At 44.0% G+C, this 18200-nt stretch overlaps 1 protein-coding gene across 24 annotated transcripts in view; it reads left to right on the top strand.

The window, feature by feature from the left end:
- LOC116396895 (receptor-type tyrosine-protein phosphatase delta-like) overlaps positions 1-18200 on the top strand; it is a 150323-nt gene that overhangs the window by 117783 nt on the left and 14340 nt on the right. For 12 of the 24 annotated variants that reach the window (XM_031871850.1, XM_031871863.1, XM_031871861.1 and 9 more), the window contains 15 exons: positions 628-745; positions 1049-1636; positions 2033-2127; positions 2650-2906; positions 4604-4697; positions 5324-5548; positions 5641-5801; positions 7139-7150; positions 7819-7931; positions 8052-8093; positions 8640-8737; positions 10624-10747; positions 13367-13542; positions 16240-16263; positions 17981-18100. In XM_031871850.1, the coding sequence (XP_031727710.1) occupies positions 628-745; positions 1049-1636; positions 2033-2127; positions 2650-2906; positions 4604-4697; positions 5324-5548; positions 5641-5801; positions 7139-7150; positions 7819-7931; positions 8052-8093; positions 8640-8737; positions 10624-10747; positions 13367-13542; positions 16240-16263; positions 17981-18100 (2247 nt within the window). The remainder of the gene's footprint in view (positions 1-627; positions 746-1048; positions 1637-2032; positions 2128-2649; positions 2907-4603; positions 4698-5323; positions 5549-5640; positions 5802-7138; positions 7151-7818; positions 7932-8051; positions 8094-8639; positions 8738-10623; positions 10748-13366; positions 13543-16239; positions 16264-17980; positions 18101-18200) is intronic. The other 12 variants (XM_031871873.1, XM_031871872.1, XM_031871871.1 and 9 more) reach the window with 5 other exon arrangements.

The raw sequence follows: 18200 nt of genomic DNA, 5'->3' as shown, positions 1-18200 counted from the left end.
AGATGAGTCATATTTATGAGATTGTAGTTTAAAATCTCCTATAAACTGGGTGAAGGCTTAAATCCCAGCAGGAAGTCCCTTTTTTCATTTCTGCATTGTGTGTTCTCCAGAATTTATTAATAAAACAAAAAACACATCGATAACTGATGATGTGAGTCACCCGCAAGTATTGCCAAAATACCATTATTTATGCTTTCCGCAGGCCAAGAAATGAAGAAAATATTGTGTTTGGTGTTTAGATGGAGACCGATCTAAATGAGTTTTGAGTGTCTGCGTGGTTAAATGGCATTTTGTGTTGCTCGTGAACTACATTTTGAGCTCCGTTGGGATAATTTAATATAGTTGTATTGAGTTGTGTTGAGATGATTTCCAGTCTACAGTTTCCAAAAGCAGCATCTAAGTTATAAAAGAAGTGAAAATAACTTCCCGGACTCAGAAAAGCATTGTTGGCGTAGAAAAGAGCTGAATATCTGTCACGTACAGGCACAGAATTGTATCTTTTTTAACCAGTTTGACCCAGACTGTTGTTGTTGTTTTTTTATTAAATAATAGCCCTGCTCCATGTCCTGAGGGCACACAGAAATAGATTCCGTTTTGATGCTGACGGTGCTTTTTGTTTTCCTGCAGGAGGTGGTTCTCGGAGACCTGAAGGCAGACACCGCCTACTCTGTATCGGTGGGGGCTTACACTGCCAAGGGCGACGGCGCTCGCAGCAAACCTGTTACCGTCTGCAGCGCCCTGCCACGTAAGTGTGTCCGCGCAGACTACACACACACACACACACACACACACACACACACACTAATGATCTCTGAGCCCAAAGCGTCGCTAATGATCATTAGAGGCCATTAAATCGCTGAATTGCTTCACGTCTCACTCTGTCACACCTTGATATGCCCAGAAAGAAGCCAGTCGCTTGGTGCCGTGTTAATCATATTTTGCAGTTTCGCTCGAGGTTACAAATAACGCACTTTGCAATTATTCCCTAATTATCTTTTCATCAGTCCCTCTCTTTCTCCTGCTCCCTCCCTGTTTCCACTCTTTGTAGTGCCCGAGAAGCCCAAACTGACTGTGAGCGCCACCGATTCAGGTACGGCTCTGCTTCAGTGGTACCCGCCGCCCAACCTGCCCACCCCGCTCCTCGGGTACCGCCTCACCTTCGGACGCGTCGACGTCCTCCCCTTCACGGTGGTGGAGTTCCCTACCAAGGAGAACCGCTACACCGCCCAGGACGTCCACAAGGGAGCCAACTACGTGTTCAGGCTGTCCTCCCGTAACAAAATGGGCTACGGCGAGGAGGCCGTCAAGGAGCTGACCACTCCGGAGGATGCCCCAAGTGGATACCCAGAAAATATCATCTCGGAGGAGGCGTCTGCCACCTCCCTCCGGCTGGAGTGGAAATCGGTCCCGCTGATTGAGCAAAACGGGAAAATCACCAAGTACTCTGTCCTGTACAAGGATATAAACAGTCGAGGGAACGCCTCGGAGGTCGCGGTGCCCACTCCAGGGGCGAGTGTTTTGTTGGAGGGTCTGAGTGCCGATACTGTGTACGAAGTCAGGTTGTGCGCGTTCACAGCTGTTGGCCCCGGGCCGTTCAGCCCAAGTGTCCAGTTTAGGACGCAGCGGCTAGACCAAGGTAGGATTCACTTTTCTATCAACCCATCTGCACTGCTCCGGACGCACCACGCACTTCCTAACAGCACATTTGTGCATACACAAGTCCCACTTACACACACACAAACACACACACACACACACTCAGACACACACAACATCTGGTGACAACATCCTAAGTGTCCTTTTTCGTTGTCTTGTCACTGTAGTCTTAGACCCAACGTCCTTTTCCCAAAGCAAGGTAAGAGTCTTGGGTCATGGGCGAGTATCGCTGTGTGTTGATCAGAGCAGGTAGCTAGCTTGAGACTGGCACTAGGGAGTGATATGCAGGTAAGGCCATTACTTTTGGTTCAGTAGAGAGATTAAACGAGACTGGAATAGTGTTCATTTCTTTTCTTTTTCTTTTCTGTACTTTTAGTTTTTGCCACCAACTTCAGAGTAAAAGCTGCCATGAAGAACTCTGTTCTGCTGTCCTGGGAGATACGAGACAAGAACCCTGCCCAGCCGTTCACCGTGAGTACATTAGCATTTTATTATATTTAAATGTGAGTAAATAAAAAACAGAAATCAAATATTTCAGGTCTCAAAATGTGTAAAAAACAAATAAAGATGGGGTGTAAAGGATAGTGGGGGGAAAAAGGGAGAATGAAATGATCTGCTCTGCAACAACTCTCTGTAGATTCAACATAATGTATTCTAATATTTTCAAGCATTTGTTTCCTATTTCTTTTTTTTTATGATAAAATGTAACACTTCCTGTTTGACGATTGATAAAAAAGTCTTGCAGGAACATACTGTAATGCACCTGGAACTGCTGGAAGGCTGTTAGTGTCAAATAAATAGAGGTGTTTAGGCAAACAGGCAAAAACATTGAGACTTTGTGTAATTAAAGTATAATAATATATACCAACAAAACGTCTTTTTGCCGGTGTAAATCAAGGCACTGGGATCTATTTGAGAACTTACAATACGTGCTGCATTGTGTGTCTTACTCTATGTCGTGTATTCAAACTATGTGGCCCATCCCGTGTCCAGATCCTGTATGGAAAGAGCCAGTCCGTGGAGGTGGATGGGAAGCAGACTCAGAAGCTGATCACCGGCTTGGAGCCGGACACGCAGTATTCCTTCCTGCTCACCAACCGGGCCAACAGCGCCGGGGGTCTGCAGCACCGCGTCACCGCCACCACCGCCCCGGACATCCTGAAGACCAAACCCACGGTGGTGGGGAAGACCAACGCAGACGGCATGGTGACCGTGCAGCTGCCGACCGTGCAGACCACGGCCAAAGTCAGGTAGTGATGATGAATGAGAGTGAAGAGGGAGGAATTAGGTTTCATTTCATGACTAGATGGGAGTATCTTTGATAGTGACCTGTGCAGAATATGCTCCAATTTCACATCGTCCTCCTCCCTCAGCTGCTGCGTTTCATTTATTGGTCCATCGGGAGGGATTTAATTTGAGTTGGCAGCAAAGCAGGTCTGAGAACAGGCCGAGTGGAAGCACAAAGCTGATAATCTCATCTGCCTTTTTCATAACCAAGAACAAATATACATAGCAAGTGGGAGCTGCCCCTCAGCCTGAAAGCACAACCTGAGCCGGTCCACTGCTACTCACATGTTCTCTCAGCCAAAGTATTTTGGGGGTCTTTAGAGTCCCGAACAGGATTTTGCTCTTTCAGGATCTTGCCCTGCAAGAGTCTTTCCCATTTTCAGGGCCCCAATCCAAGATACAGTAGTAGCACAAACTGCAATGAGCCGGATATTAAAAAATATTAAAACATACCGTAAGCAATGTTTTAATGTGATTAGCTTTTAGAGAGTTTCCCATTGATCAACTCATCTCCCTCCTCTCTAAAAATAGAATTGCCAGATTGATGCTCACATTATCTCATCTCGCTCGCTATTCCATCTTTAGAACTGTAACAAATTCTGTCTGTCTCATGTTTGACATAGAAAAGCTACTTTCTGCATAGCACCGTACGTGAGCAAGTGCAAGCACGGAGCGGAGCGCTGGAGTGAGTCATCTATTGAGAACACATGGATGATTTTGGAGTCAGTGCCCTGTGATCGCTTGGCGGGTGCTTATGGTCTGACTGTCTCTGCAAAGAAATTCCACTCCTCCAGTGGTATTATTGTTTTTGTCTCACACGAGGCTTCAGACGGGGCCCTCTGTTCCAAAAACAACCACACTGTTTGGATTTAGCATGCGGTGTCACAGCTGCTGCAGCAATATACAGAATTAATGACACAATACGCTGTAGTTCTTTACAGCAGAACGAGAAATAGTTTGACATTTAAGGAAATATCTTTACTCACTTTAGAGTTAGATGATGTGTGCAGTAAATGTGAAGCCTAGATAAGATAAGATCAGATGAACCTTCATTGATCCCCAGAGGAGAAACTCAGACAGCAATAGTACAGATAAATAGAGAAGTAAGAGAAATAAATCATAAGATGTTTATAAAACAAAAAAAAGAATAGAATAAAAAATATATATATATACTGTATATATAAAACATTAAAGTAAATATGAAGCTACCACCAACAGCTGCTTAGCTTAGCTTAGCACTTGAAACACTTAGCCTGGCTCCGTGTGAAGGGTAACAAAATGCACAAGCACCTCTTCAGCTCAATAAATAAAACAACTGAACTAAACTAGCTTAGCGAAAGAGATACAACGTGTATATTGGTGAGACGATTTTGCTACCTTCTGACAGAGCCAGGCTAGCTGTTTCCCCCTGTATGCTAGGCTAAGCTAACTGGGTGCTGGCTATCGCTTCAGATTCATCATACCCGCATGAGTGGTATTCATCTTCTTATCTAATGACTCTCAAAGAAGGATAAGTACATTTCCCAAAATGTCGAAATATTCCTTTAAATGTCAGAGCACTGGTGTTTCTCCAGGGACGGAAATGATTTTGTCTTTTTTTAAAATGTCGTCTTTATTATGTATTTCCTTAAACCTGAACCCAGTGCATGGTGTGTTTCAGGGGTTACTATGTGGTGGTGGTGCCACTGAAGAAGCAGAGAGGAGGGAAGTTCCAGAATCCCTGGGAGGAGCCCGACCAGATGAACCTGGATGAGGTGAGACATTATGGCCATGATAAAAAGCTTGCTATAAGGTAATACTAATGTTGAGGCGCAATTATGATGATTGCGATTTTGATATTGTTCGCCTCTGTGTGTTTGATGTTGTTGGCCAGATATGGACTGGCCATTACCGTTCATCTTTTTTTTGTACTTCAACTCTTGTGCTTTTGTTTGCAAACTCAAAATCGCCCCTCGAAGGGATAATTCGAGTGGTTTGAATTGAATTTTCAAGTCACACAAACAAAGAATAGGGCCGAGCAGGGCTCTGTTGTCAAAGTATTTGCGTCTCATTATGCCGTCCGCGGCCTGTTCAAGCCAAACAATGCCTTCACATAACATTTCCCATCTAATTCCACTTCCTGCCTTTTTTCTATACAGACTTCATCCCCTAATTACGCTGTTTCCGAAAGCACATCCATGTGTGCGAGATTAGTTTCAATAGAGTTTCCATGGTGCCCGCCGTCTCAATGGATGAATGCGGTAGCAATTCAGTTGATGATGAAGACATTCATGCTTAGTCGATAATGCTTTGTTCAGCCCCATTGTTCTTTCACTGATTCGTTTTTTTTGTGTGTGAGGTAAAATTGCCAAAACAGTTAATCCCTGTCCATTCTTTTTAGCTGCTGAAAGAGATCAACAGGACCAGTGTCAGTCGCGCCCTTCGCATCCGCAGACAGGCCGGCCAATCAGATCCGAGGGCCTACGTCACCGCTCACTTCAAGACCCTCCCCCTGGAGTTCACGCTGGGTGATGGGCGAAACTACGGCGACTTCCGCAACCGTCCGCTGCAGAACGGACAGGAGTATGTTTTCTTTGTGCTTGCGCTGTTGGACCTCTCTGAGAACGTGAGTAAAAAAAAAACTCAAACACACAGTTTTTGACCATCTCGGTGCAGTTTTTGTCTAAATGTATAACAAAAAAACGTGTCTCGCTCCAGACCATGTACGCCACCAGCCCTTATTCTGATCCCGTGACCTCATCGGATGTGGATCCTCAGCCAATCGTCGATGAGGAAGAGGGTCTGTTGTGGGTGGTGGGGCCTGTGCTGGCTGTCATCTTCATCGTCTGCATCGTCATCGCCATCCTCCTGTTCAAGAGGTAAGGACGGCATGATGGAGCCAGGAAGATGAAAAAGAAGGGTTTAATAAAGAGTTGGGATTAGTGAGAGAAGGAGTGAGGAAATCAAAAAGAGACGAGGAGAAGGATTAAGAGTTTTGATGAATACGAGAAAAATAAAATAATTACATCGAGTTTAGGTCTTCGCAGAAGAGCAATAAAATACTCTCCAGGGATTAACTGATTTTCATTTCCATTTTGGCTTGTTGCTCCTCAGTATATTTCATGTTTGTATTTAATAATTTAACCTTTTTGCTGTTCTATCACAGGCAGCAGCAATTGCCTTTGACAGAGCAAATTTATAAAAGAAATAATGGAAACCGTCTCTGAAAGGTTTTGGAACTACGGTGCCCATAATGCTTTGGGATATGCAAACAGCAAGTATAATGTTTCCATGGACTAATTGGAATCTGAGTTAATGACATCATCGGTAAAGTGTAATTCACACTGAATCTAACAAATGTATCGTGTGATCAGATTTGAGTTGTGACTCTGAGAAGGGGTATGAATTATAACGCAGATTGAAGTGAATAAAGCCTCTTAACCTCACGCAGTACTTTTCCCTCACGTGACGCCTGAACGAAGCCCAGCTGGTTCGTTATGTGGCTCCGTTATTTATGCAACATACAGGACTAGCGTTAAGGTGTATTTATTGCTACACGCCGCACTGCTGCAGGCAACACAATTAACTTCCCAATCTGTTTGCTTACTAACTAGTTTAGCTCACAGGTGCTCACAGGTTCCCGCAGAAACTTAACTGTGTGTCTTCTGTAATCTGCTCTTAAAAATCTGTATAGCTGGCCGTCATCATAACGGATAGTGGAAGATAACATTATCACTCATTGGCATTATTTATGATAGTCATCTGCTGGCTAGAGCTTTGTTAATGCACTAATGCAAATGCAATAAATTACTGTGACTGATGCGGCAGTGCAGAATTATTAACCTTGATGGTAATAATCTGAAGTTCTTGAGCCCCGGAGTGTAAACAGTGGTGATCCTCAGCCATTAATGTCTCACTTTGCAACATATTTCCAGTAAGTTATTATATTGTAGCTGTCGCAGTAAGAGGCTGTGTTGTGACATAATGTGTTTGCAGAATCATTTCGCTTTACATTAGCTTTGTATCTCCGTCTATAGGAGGTGCTTTTCAACTTATCGAACATTTTAATAAGAAAGTGATTCATGTCAATGAGAGGGGTAGAACGCAGAGTTCAACGTTGCTCTACTCCCTGGTGTTTTTTTTCTCTCGAATGGTCACTAATGTTATTCATCCTTGTCTGTCCTTTCATCTGCTCTTCTCTCCTGTCTGGATCCAGCAAACCCGACAGGTAAACAAACACTACCTATTACCATTTCCTCTGTCCTGCAGGGTATTCTCCGTTTGAAAAGCCTCTGCAAATAATGCTTTTGATAATAGATCCCAGTAGAGTCAGGATTAACTTGATGTTTTTTTTATTTTTTTGATGATTGTATAGTAAGCTGCAGTGCACTGGGTAAAGACATAAGGCATAAAAGCATGCAGAGTAGGGAACAATGACAACCGCACTGCATGAGTTCACGTCTCCGATGTGAACTAAAAGATAATGTAAAACATTTATATTTTCTTGGAAAAAAGCCGACTTCCACCTCCGTCTCAGACAATGTGCCGTCCATTTACATATAAAAAAGCTGCAACACTAAACCAGCAGTCAACCAAAGCTCTGGCACAATTTAAAACCGATATTTCCCAAGAATTACAGCTATCCCTGTAAATGTCCAAGGAGCAATTTCTATGCAGCTTTTCTCGGAAATTTATAACATTCACATCACTCTGGTCGATTTATTTGAAAACAAATCCTCGCCCCCCCCCCACAAAAATTGAGGTTCTGCGTAAGATTAAAAATCGCACATTTTCCCAGATTCAGCTGTTTTTGTTTTTTTTGTCATGCAATAAAAGGTTTCAGTTCATCGGGGTTGAGGTGCATGTTAAACGCTGCGCGTTGATCTGTGATTCCAGGAAAAGGGCCGAGGCTGAGGGCAGGAAGGGCAGTTTCCCCTGCAGCAAAGCCATGTCGTCCCACCATCCCACTGATCCCGTGGAGCTACGCCGAATCAACTTCCAGACTCCAGGTAAAGCGGCTGCGCCGTCGTGCACGCGGACACAAATACCTCGTATAGTTTGATGTGCGTTTTTTTCTTGAAGTATTGGTTGTTTATTAGATTAACCGTGGTGTCGTTTCCCCTTTTCAGCCTACCGCGTATCAGTGTACCGCGGCTACCGCCGTTTGTCAAGTTAGTTGGTCTTAGTTCGCACATAGATCTTCTCAACTCTCTGCTGTTTTCTGTCTTACCGCATTCATTTTCTTGCCTTCTTTCTTTCTTTCTTTCCCTTTTTTTCCCCATTGTCATTGCTAACTAACCTTCCATCCCATCTAGGATGAAGCTGCTTGAATTGACAACATTTCATCAAAACGCCTCTGGAATACTTCTTTTACATTTTTTTATTTTTTTTTTAAATGTTATGCTAAATTTTTAACCACCTGTGTCACAGTCTTTTTTTGTCTTCACCAGCAGTGTGCATATACTCCGAGGACATATTATTGTGCCTCAGTAACTTTCAGAGCACGCACATTGTTCTTTCTGTCTGCCAAGACAGAAAATGGTCACTTAACAAAAAAAAAAAACCCAGCCCATTTGCTTCCTGCGCTGACTGTGGACAGAGCACTAAACAAACACCACCTCAGAGAATCCTCACTTTTAACATTTTCCTCCAAAAAAAAAAAAAAAAGTTGTAAATGTATCCAAATGGCCTCTTTCTTCTATTTCTGTGCTCGGCAGGCATGACGAGTCACCCGCCCGTCCCCATCTCTGAGCTAGCAGATCACACCGAGCGCCTCAAGGCGAACGACAATCTCAAGTTCTCTCAAGAGTACGAGGTAGGAATGCTGATTATCTGCCCCTGGAAGTCTTTTAACTTGGGAAATTCATCTGGTTTGGATGCAGTCGCACATATATTTGTCGTTGACTCGTTTTTTTTTTAGGCTCAATTTCAACGACGAGCGCCGTAGATTGAGCCTCGCGTATTCTCCGAGTTGCATTTTGATTCGTCTTCATAGAACGATACAAGATAAAGCACACTTTCCTCTCTCTGCTGTCTTGTCGTTATCTACACAAATACAAAGGGGGGAAATTGAAATTGCAAGCTCAAAGTGAGTTTGCTTACAGCCAGATGGTTATCGAGCCCCGTATTTTCTACGCTTTGGCGGAGAAAGAGGAGCAACGTCGATAGAAATAAAGAGTCAGCGTCGGAGAGAAGACTCGTCCAAGAGATACAGGAAGCAATGTTCTCTTAAAAAAATAAAAGAGAGAGAGAGAGAGTTTTTGATTAGTTCCCTTCAACTTGCAGCACAGTTAATTTGGAACAAAAAAGGCTTGTACTTGGAGATAACAAAGTGCCTGAACTCGGTGTGCTGAACTGTGGCATAAGAGAGAGAGAAAAAACGCATCAGTAGGAATAATTCCCAACATGCTGCCTGTGTAGCAAATAGCACTAGCATTATACTGAGATCCACAGAGAGACATTAAAAGGGGTAAAACATGTTTTTCTTTTCCTCACAAAAAAAAAAAAAAAATCAGTTTAGACCCGACGGGCCTTTGGGTGAAGAATCAGACGTAAGGCTCTAATTGGCGAGCACGAGAGAGAGATAAATCGCGTGTGACAGAGATACATATATAGAGGAAGACAAGGGCACATTATGCAAAGAGTAGAAAAGCAGAGCGAGTCGGTGTTTTAGGGAGAAAAAGCGTCGGGAGAGCGGATAAAGCAGGGTGGAAAGAGACAGTGAGGGAGAAGCTGTGTGTAATTGTGGTGTCAGTTGGAACCTCTCCGTTGAGCCCCGCATTCTCTCTGCATGACTGTGTGCTTTGTTCGGTGCCGAAACCCTTAACGACGAGGGAATGAGAGAGATGGATGGAGGAGGGATTGATGGAGGGAGAGAGAGAGAGAGAGGCCAGAAATGATTGCGGCTTAATAATCAGACACACATGATGTTGGGCAGCGTGCGGGGGGAAAGCAGTCTCCAACACACACACATGCATGCACGCACTCAAACCGGCACCACTCCGGCCCGTTTTTTTTCCCTCCCCAACCACACCATAATTATGTGTCGTAAAATATTCACAATTGCTAAATTGCTCTGGCTCTCTCCTCTTCGTCCCTCTCCATTGACAGCCCAATAATGACCTCATGTCTGCCTCTCCCCAGCTAAAGGCGATGGTTACTGTAATTACCCTCCAGGAACTTAATGTGTTGGTCTACCTCAACCATCTTTTCTCTCCCAGAGGAATTTATTGTACTTTTTATCCTCTTTCTCTCGTAGCTAGTTTTTTTTCTTTTTTTTTTTTTTTTTTGTTGAGTGTGTCGAAAGCGGAAAGTCCCGACATCGCTGTTGTTTCTTGAAACGGGATATCGTATTTGCCGACATTCCTGTCCAAGTTCAATAATACCTTGTTAATTTTCAATTTGTCCTTGGTTTGTAATGGTGTGGTTTCGCTCCAGCCACACTGGGCAATTGCTTGCGAGCTCAAATTCATGGAATTGTCCAGTTCTGGCTTTTCTGAATGCCATTTTCTGCATTTTGTGGCCGATTTATAAGGAATAACAAGCCCCCTGCCAGCACTTAATTTTAAGTGGTAATGCTTACTGTATAGCGTATGCATGATACTATTGGAGAGTTAGATCATACATACGGGAGTTTGAAAGTGCTACTTTCTGGTGGTGTTTTCTCTTTTCGTCTTTGACCTTGTCTTTTGCATCTTGCAGTCCATCGACCCCGGTCAGCAGTTCACATGGGAGAACTCCAACTTGGAGGTCAACAAACCAAAGAACCGCTATGCTAACGTCATTGCCTATGATCACTCCAGGGTCATACTCTCCGGTATTGACGGTAAGACACGCTTCCAGTGTGTTTGTGCGTGTGTGTGAGAGCTCTTGTACTTCTATCTTTGTGAGGACTCACTTGAGCGTGGGACATTTTTAGGAAGTGATGGCATTTTAGTCACTTCTTTCAAGGCTGTTTGAGGTTTGTAACTTGGTTACAGGGTAAATGTTAGGCTAAGGGTTTAGATTGGGCATTTAGTTGTGATGGTTGAAGGTGCAATGTGTCAAACTTAGCCAACTGCCCCAAAGAAATAGGGGGACGCATTTCACCTCTACTGGGTCCGTTCAATCAAAGTTTTTACAATTATCAGTACTGATGTCACATTAGCATGTGAAAGTGTCAAACACAACTGCATATTCTACCTTCCTACAGGTGTAGAGATAGAGGATCGCTCGGGGCTGGTAGGCTTCCTGCCTGCCGTACGTCAACACATGAACACAAGCTCTCGTGAGAGTTTTACACAAGACGGAATCTTTCTAGCAAAGAACTACATTTTGAATGAAAGTGAAAGATAATTGGTTGTTCCATTGCAACATCAGCACGCAGCAGTCGAGCTACGCCTCAGAAAAACATCCGCCCAGAAAGTGCTGTGGAAGAGTTAAACAAAATGATTGCAATTCTTATCAAAATAGTCTGTATTGAACAATGAAAAAAGTTTTTATTTATTCACATTTTGCCTTCACAGAGGAGCGTAACTTGAGCAATGGACATTAATAGAAGCTAGAAAATTCCATCACTCTTGGGATTTTAAGAACAAGGTTGTAAAACGAGGAAGTGCATTATGTCAACACAGTGAGTCATCCCAGGTATAGAAGTACAGTTCATCTGGATGAATGTGTATGTCTTAGAGCTGCTATCCATGACAGATGAGGTATACAATTTTGTATTAATTGCGTATTTACTGATATAGTTTCACGGTGTGCCCATTCTACTGGATTTGGTCTTTTTTAAACGGTCTAAAATTAGAGGAAAAAATATTCTCAGTCCTGTTCTCAGTGTGCTTTATGAAGCGCACACACCCACCTCAGCTGGGAAAGACCTGAGGCAGAGAAACTGGCAGCTCCAATGTGGAGAGAGGGAGTCAGTGGGAGGCCAAGCCCAAACAGATGAGCCTTATCTGGGCAGAGCATGTGTGAGCAGCCCTTCCACCCCCGCCTGTCCCGGAGCCCTGGCTGTCTGTCTTTCTTTCAGCTTAGAAAACACATATACTCTTGAGCATGTCCAAACACATAAGAGCGCGCACACACACACACACACTTTCTACTATAGATTTAAAACATGCCCAGGGTGTGCACAAGCGCAGATATGCACTTTTGCTCCCAGTTGACTCCACACATGCTGCATGAACACACACTCTCTGCCAAGCCAGTGTAGCCAGCAAGTAACTGGAAGTGTGTGTGTGTGTGTGTCTGTTTTATCTGCACAGCGCTTCTGCTGTAGTCCCTTGCAATAAAGTTGCAGCACATGAAAGCATTTAGCCAAGCTGTCTTTTAAAGACTGAGGTTGATAAACATATGTTAGAAGCTCTTCTTACCGTCTGTCCCCATCCCATTTGAAATAAGTTGTGCAAACACCCCGTTGTCCTCTGTCATTTAAATGTGCGCGTGTGAGTGATGGAGGCTTGGGGTTTTACAACTGCGTGGGGCTGAGATGTGCTAACATGAAGAAGGAGCTAGGAGAGAATCAGCTACAGGAGCTTCTTCCTGTCAGGGATTCTTCTGTTTGCTCTTTGACTTCCATCTTTTCAAACGTAAACTGCCATCAGACGACTCAAAAGGAGTTTTGTGTCCCACTTCGGCAGATTCGGGTCACGGCTGAATGCACGCGTGCACGCCCGTGTGCGTGTACTTTGGTGTTTTAGTGTGTGTGTGTGTGTGTGTGTGTGTGTTTGTGTGTGTGTGTGTGTGTGCGCGCATGTTTGAGCTGTGACTCAGTGATTTTTGGGATTATGGTATTAGGCCCCAGATGAGCAGGACTGATCCTAAATCAAATACACACAGATGGTCTCTCACGTCGCACACACGCGCACACACGCGCGCACACACACACACACACACACACGTACACACAATCCCCTCCAGGACAAGCAGTGTCAGCCGAGTTTTACACAGAGACGGGGCCCTGCAGTCATATTGCCATTCAAAGCGACACATCCAGAGTATACTCAGATTAGGCCCATGATCGTCTTAGCATGTATTATAAAACAAGACGGCTGAACAATCCAACACCAAAGGACGCTTGGCCCGGTGAAAACATTAATCCCCCCCGCCATGACCTCAGATGATCTGCACCCTTTATTACTGCGACGGGAACCCTGCTTTCACGGCCGGAGACTTTGAATAATCCAAAATATATTATTTCACTGTGAATCAGAAAAAGAATCAGGGGAAAGGACAGACACTGTTTACATGCGATCAGTGCAGACACATTCGACCCTGATGTTATTTGTCATGCAAGCAGTGGAGCGACACAAACGCATATTTCAGCATCAGTGGCATCTATATAACCCCTCTGTTTATTCTCCCCAACCTTCACCCATCACAATTCTATTCTCCTCCTCCTCCATGCACACACCTCTTTCCGTTTATCCTCCGTAACTTCCACTTCATTTACCTCATCATGCAGGTGTCCCAGGCAGTGACTACATCAACGCCAACTATGTCGATGGCTACCGCCGTCAGAATGCCTATATCGCCACTCAGGGATCCCTCCCTGAGACTTTCGGGGAGTTCTGGAGGATGGTCTGGGAGCAGCACACGGCTAACATTATCATGATGACCAAGCTGGAAGAGAAGTCACGGGTAAGGATGGAATGACGTGGGAGCAAGCGACAGCAAAGTAAAGGGGTAGCTCAGCAAACACGATACTGGTGCCCTTAGAGAAGAGAAGGGAAAGGGGAGGATGGGATCAAATCGAATCAGGCAGAAGAGGAAGGAGCAGGAGAGGATAGGTCAAAGGGTCAAGTATTAGCTTGTCAGGATGCACATATTAAGTAGCATTTTTTTGGCTTGGATACGACAGCGGATGGTAGGCTGTGCACTGAACACAGGCGATAGTGGAATAAATGTGGGAAGGGAGCATGAGTGTAGGATAGGACATGTAGTAAGGTAGGGTCAATAAATATAGAAAATAAAGCTATGGTATGCAGGATAAACTGTTTTTTCTCCAGCCAAACCAGTACCACTACCAGTACATGTAAGCAATTGGACCATGACCACTGATGTTGTCACAAGTAAAAAGCTGGATTTTTTTAACCATATACTTTTGTGCAATGTGATACAATGCGTAAACATATCTTCCCTTTATCGATTTTATCTGGAGCAATTTTACAATAAATTCCAAAAACCTTAGAAGTACTGTAAACTACAATCTTTACATCCAACAGGTTTTTGTACATATCTTGCATATCTCAATGATGCAAGTGGTCTGTGCCTTTGCACATTGACAAGCAGGTCGCTAAGCGAGGCCGCATGCTGTACATGCAGTGAATTATTTATTTGTTTTAACTGCGGCATTCTGCTTTTCAGATGATTAAGGAAATGTCAGAAGAACGGCAGCAACATGTAGTGTAAGAGTGCAACTGGACGCCCCACTGTCAGCGTAGGAAAGGGCAAAGGAGGCGTAGTGTAGAGTAGGACTGCATTTGGTAAAGTAGGATTGGATTGGACTGTATGCAAGGGAAGTGGGTATGAAAGGGTAAGATTATGGGGTTTAAAAGAACAGGATTGGGTGTGGAAGAGATTTGTCGGGTTGAGTGGTCAAGGACACGGCCATTTCTGAAGGGTAAATTAAAATAAAGCAACAGGAATAAAGTGACAGTTAGGTTAGAGTTGAATACGAGTAGAATAGGATTGGATGTGGTCGGTTTGACAGCAGTGAGGAGGTTACGAGACATTCAGGGCAGGATGTTCATTTCTTTAGGACAGGGGTCACTAATAGGCGGGGCGCGGTCCGGATTCTGACAAGTTTCCTGATTCGAGTGAGATGTACACACACGGGAGAGACGAGGAGAACGAAGAGTAGGAAAATAATTACGTGAGTCAGAGAAGGTATTTCACAAGATGTTCTCCAAAGAGAGAAAGGTGGTCAGAGACCAGACAGACCAGAGAGACCAGAGTCTTTAACCAATAATGAACAGACTCTTATAGGTTAATTGTTCCCACGGGCAGTTTAAAACCAGTATGTCTCATATGTTCAGAGACCGTGATGATTATTAAATGCGGTAATGTGAAGCGCCACTACGAGACAAAGCACAACTCTTTTGAGCAAACGTACCCACTCACATCTAAATGAAGACACAGAAAATAAAGCTAAGAGCCCAATATGATCAGAATCATAACACATTGTTTCACTGTCCAACAATGATGTTACCAGAGAGAATAGAGCTGAAACAAGTGCTTTAATTAATAACCACAGATAAAGTCCTGAACACTAATTTCTCTTGTTAGAAGATGAGAAAAATATATAATTATGGCTTTTTTGATTGACATCACTTCACACCTGAATCAACTGAATTTAAAGCTGCAGGGCAATTTAGTACTTTATTTTAAGATTCACATTTTTCAAAAGCTTTCTGTTTAATCAGTTATTCTTTAATCCAGCCATTATTTTACCTGAAATGAGAAGAACATTTATTTATGTATTATTTATAATCCATCCAGTTCAATTTGAAAACTGAGAATAATAATTGTTAAAATATAATTGATGTGTACTTTCTATATTTGATTTGACAGTTGTTGACTACACAGAGATGTTGTTACTACTACTAGGCTTCTTGAATATATATACTGTATATATGGCACTAAGTAGCGCAAGTTAGATATTATTGTAATGTTCCGGACCTTTGCCCGAGGAGATTTTCTCAATCTGGACCTTTTGGAATTTTAATTGAATATTCTTGCTTGAGGATGTTGGAAGGACAATAGAGTCCAAGATGGACTTAACAAGGAGAGGACATGAGAGAAAGGACCAGGATGGACCACTCCGTCATGTAGTGCGGAAATAGATTATTGAATCAACCAAAAGACAACTGACATCATTAAGGTGATCAAGCTGAAAGGGCTGTGTTTAAGTGAGAAGTTCAGAGTAGGATAGTGCAAGGTGGCATGCAGTCGATCAGCATAGAGCATGATACAGTAGACTGTGGGAGAGCAGAACGGTGAGCCAGTCCTGGGGGAATTGGGAATTGGAAATAGGGGGGTAGGTAATGAATTAGAAAATCATTTAGCCTCGAGGCATTCTGCTGTTGTTAACAGGATACGCGCTTGAGTAAAAATTCAATGTAATGAGAATGTCATGTTGGAATAAAAAATAACAAGAATGGCTCCAGGTGTGAATCATGATTAAGTGCTAACCAATTATGTCCAGGGCCCTGTTCAGAGAATGATCCTTTCCTTTCATCTGTGCTTCTTCTCCTATTAACCTGTGTCCTGTGTTAAACCTCTGTTTGCTTTTCCGACTTTCTCCAACTGTCTCTGTTGTGTCTGTTTGACCCTCAGATGCCCTCTTATTTCTTCTCTAAGGCAAGACCTCTCTTTCTCTCCTTTGCTAATCCCCTTTTTAAAAGTGCAACCTCACCTCACATGGTTCTCTCCCTGCCTTTTTCCCCCCTCTATTTAATACCCCCCCCTCCCCCTTTTCTGTGTAATCAACCAGTGTGCATTGAGTGAGAATGCAGGAGTGTTTCCAACTCATCACAAGGCACACGTAGTTTTATTGTAACCACCGCAGGTCAGACACAGTGCACATTAGCGTCTACAGTTTGCATGATCACGCCCGCAACAGTTTCTTTCTACTTTCCTGTCAAGTGGCTACGCAGGATGAAGCCATGAAAGAACGACTAGGACTGCAGAGGACCTAATTGTAAACTACAGGCTGTTACTGTCTCGTTAACGTGATGAATCTTCATTCCTGAAATGACTGCTAGGCTTTAAATGATCTAAATTCAATAAGTGATTACAACATTATGCTACAGTGAAGACAGTCAATTTGCTTAGCTGTTAATTATCAGCCCACTAACTCCATATCTGCTGTTTTGAGGGAGTGGTGGGCTGCTTGTTGGAGGAAATGATTTAATCTCATTTAACACCTCTCAACATTACGCCATTATGTGTTTTAAGCATTAACGACACAGATGATCACAGATGGTCCCACTGTGGGAATCTTGCCAGTATCTTTCCTTTTAGCACCAATCAAACTACGGTAAGAGCGGGTGCGCGGTTATGCTAGCCAATATGTCACTGGGTGATATGGCCTTCACACCGGGCATTTACTGCGATCCTGTTTAGTCCTTGGCAGGGGTCTAGCCCCCCTTTACGTGGACGGCCGTTCCTGTCCCCGCAGTGTCTCATGGTCTGGTGGGAAAACAACAGTTGAAAAGCTGTAATTACAGCCTGAACGTCCCCGGCCAAAACGCATAATCCCCAGTCTGGAGCAGCGGAATGCAGAGCGAGCTGAGCTGAGCTCCCTGCTGTCTTTGATGTGAGGACTGGAGGGATCAGCACATAACGTTTGGTTTGGCCTGATTCTGCCAAGTGCACCCACCCCCACCCCACCCCGTCCCTTTCCCCCTCCACTGGGATTTTTTATTTTCCTCTCTCCTTTGGGGTCTCTGAGGCTGAGTTGAAGAAACTACAAATATGACCGCATTATACAGGGGGGGATTCTAGGTGCTTCGATGGTCAGGGCATGCTGGGATTTGGTGTGCGGGGGGTGTAGTTTTGTAGGGATTTGTGAGGTTGGAATGTAGGGTGATGTACAGCATCAACTATGCGAGGGCTGAACTTTGGGTATCACTTGGCTTTTTCCAGCTCTGCGGTGGATCTTCGTGAGAGCCCACCAACCTATATGGAAATTTCATGCCACACAGGTTTTTCTAGTATTTAAAGCGCAACTTATGCAGGATCACAACCCAGAAAGCAGAACTCTCTCTCTCTCTCTCTCTCTCTCTCTCTCACTCTTCACCCTACACACTCACTAAACCCGCTTTCACACGCCGGGTAGTCGCTATATATGCACATTTTTTCCAAACATTACTGTCTGAAGTTTGCAAAAATCTCTCTCAGTGATCTGCTTTAACACTCCCCTCCTCTTTTTTTTTTGTGCATCTGTACATGAGAACACGCACCCAAGTCAGCTCTCTCTTTCTCTCTTCTTTCACAAAAAAACATGTGTACAGACATTATGCAAACTGCTCCGCATCCCTCACAGCTTCTTCCCCTCCCCCCCCCCCCCTTGTAGGTGAAGTGTGATCAGTACTGGCCAACGCGGGGCACAGAGACCTACGGCCTCATCCAGGTCACTCTGCTGGACACCGTGGAGCTGGCCACCTACTCTGTCAGGACCTTCGCTCTTTACAAGGTAACATGACATGTGTTCAGTGGGATGTAATGGGGTTGCGTGCGTATTGATCTGTTCAAATATTTATGCGCACCAGTTTGTGTGTTTGTGCTCCATTTTG

This window comes from Anarrhichthys ocellatus, unplaced genomic scaffold, assembly GCF_004355925.1.
Source record: "Anarrhichthys ocellatus isolate YVR2014 unplaced genomic scaffold, GSC_Weel_1.0 scaffold61, whole genome shotgun sequence".
Lineage (NCBI taxonomy): Eukaryota > Metazoa > Chordata > Actinopteri > Perciformes > Anarhichadidae > Anarrhichthys > Anarrhichthys ocellatus.
Note: the sequence above shows the minus strand (reverse complement) of the source record. Positions and strands in the feature narration are given on the sequence as shown.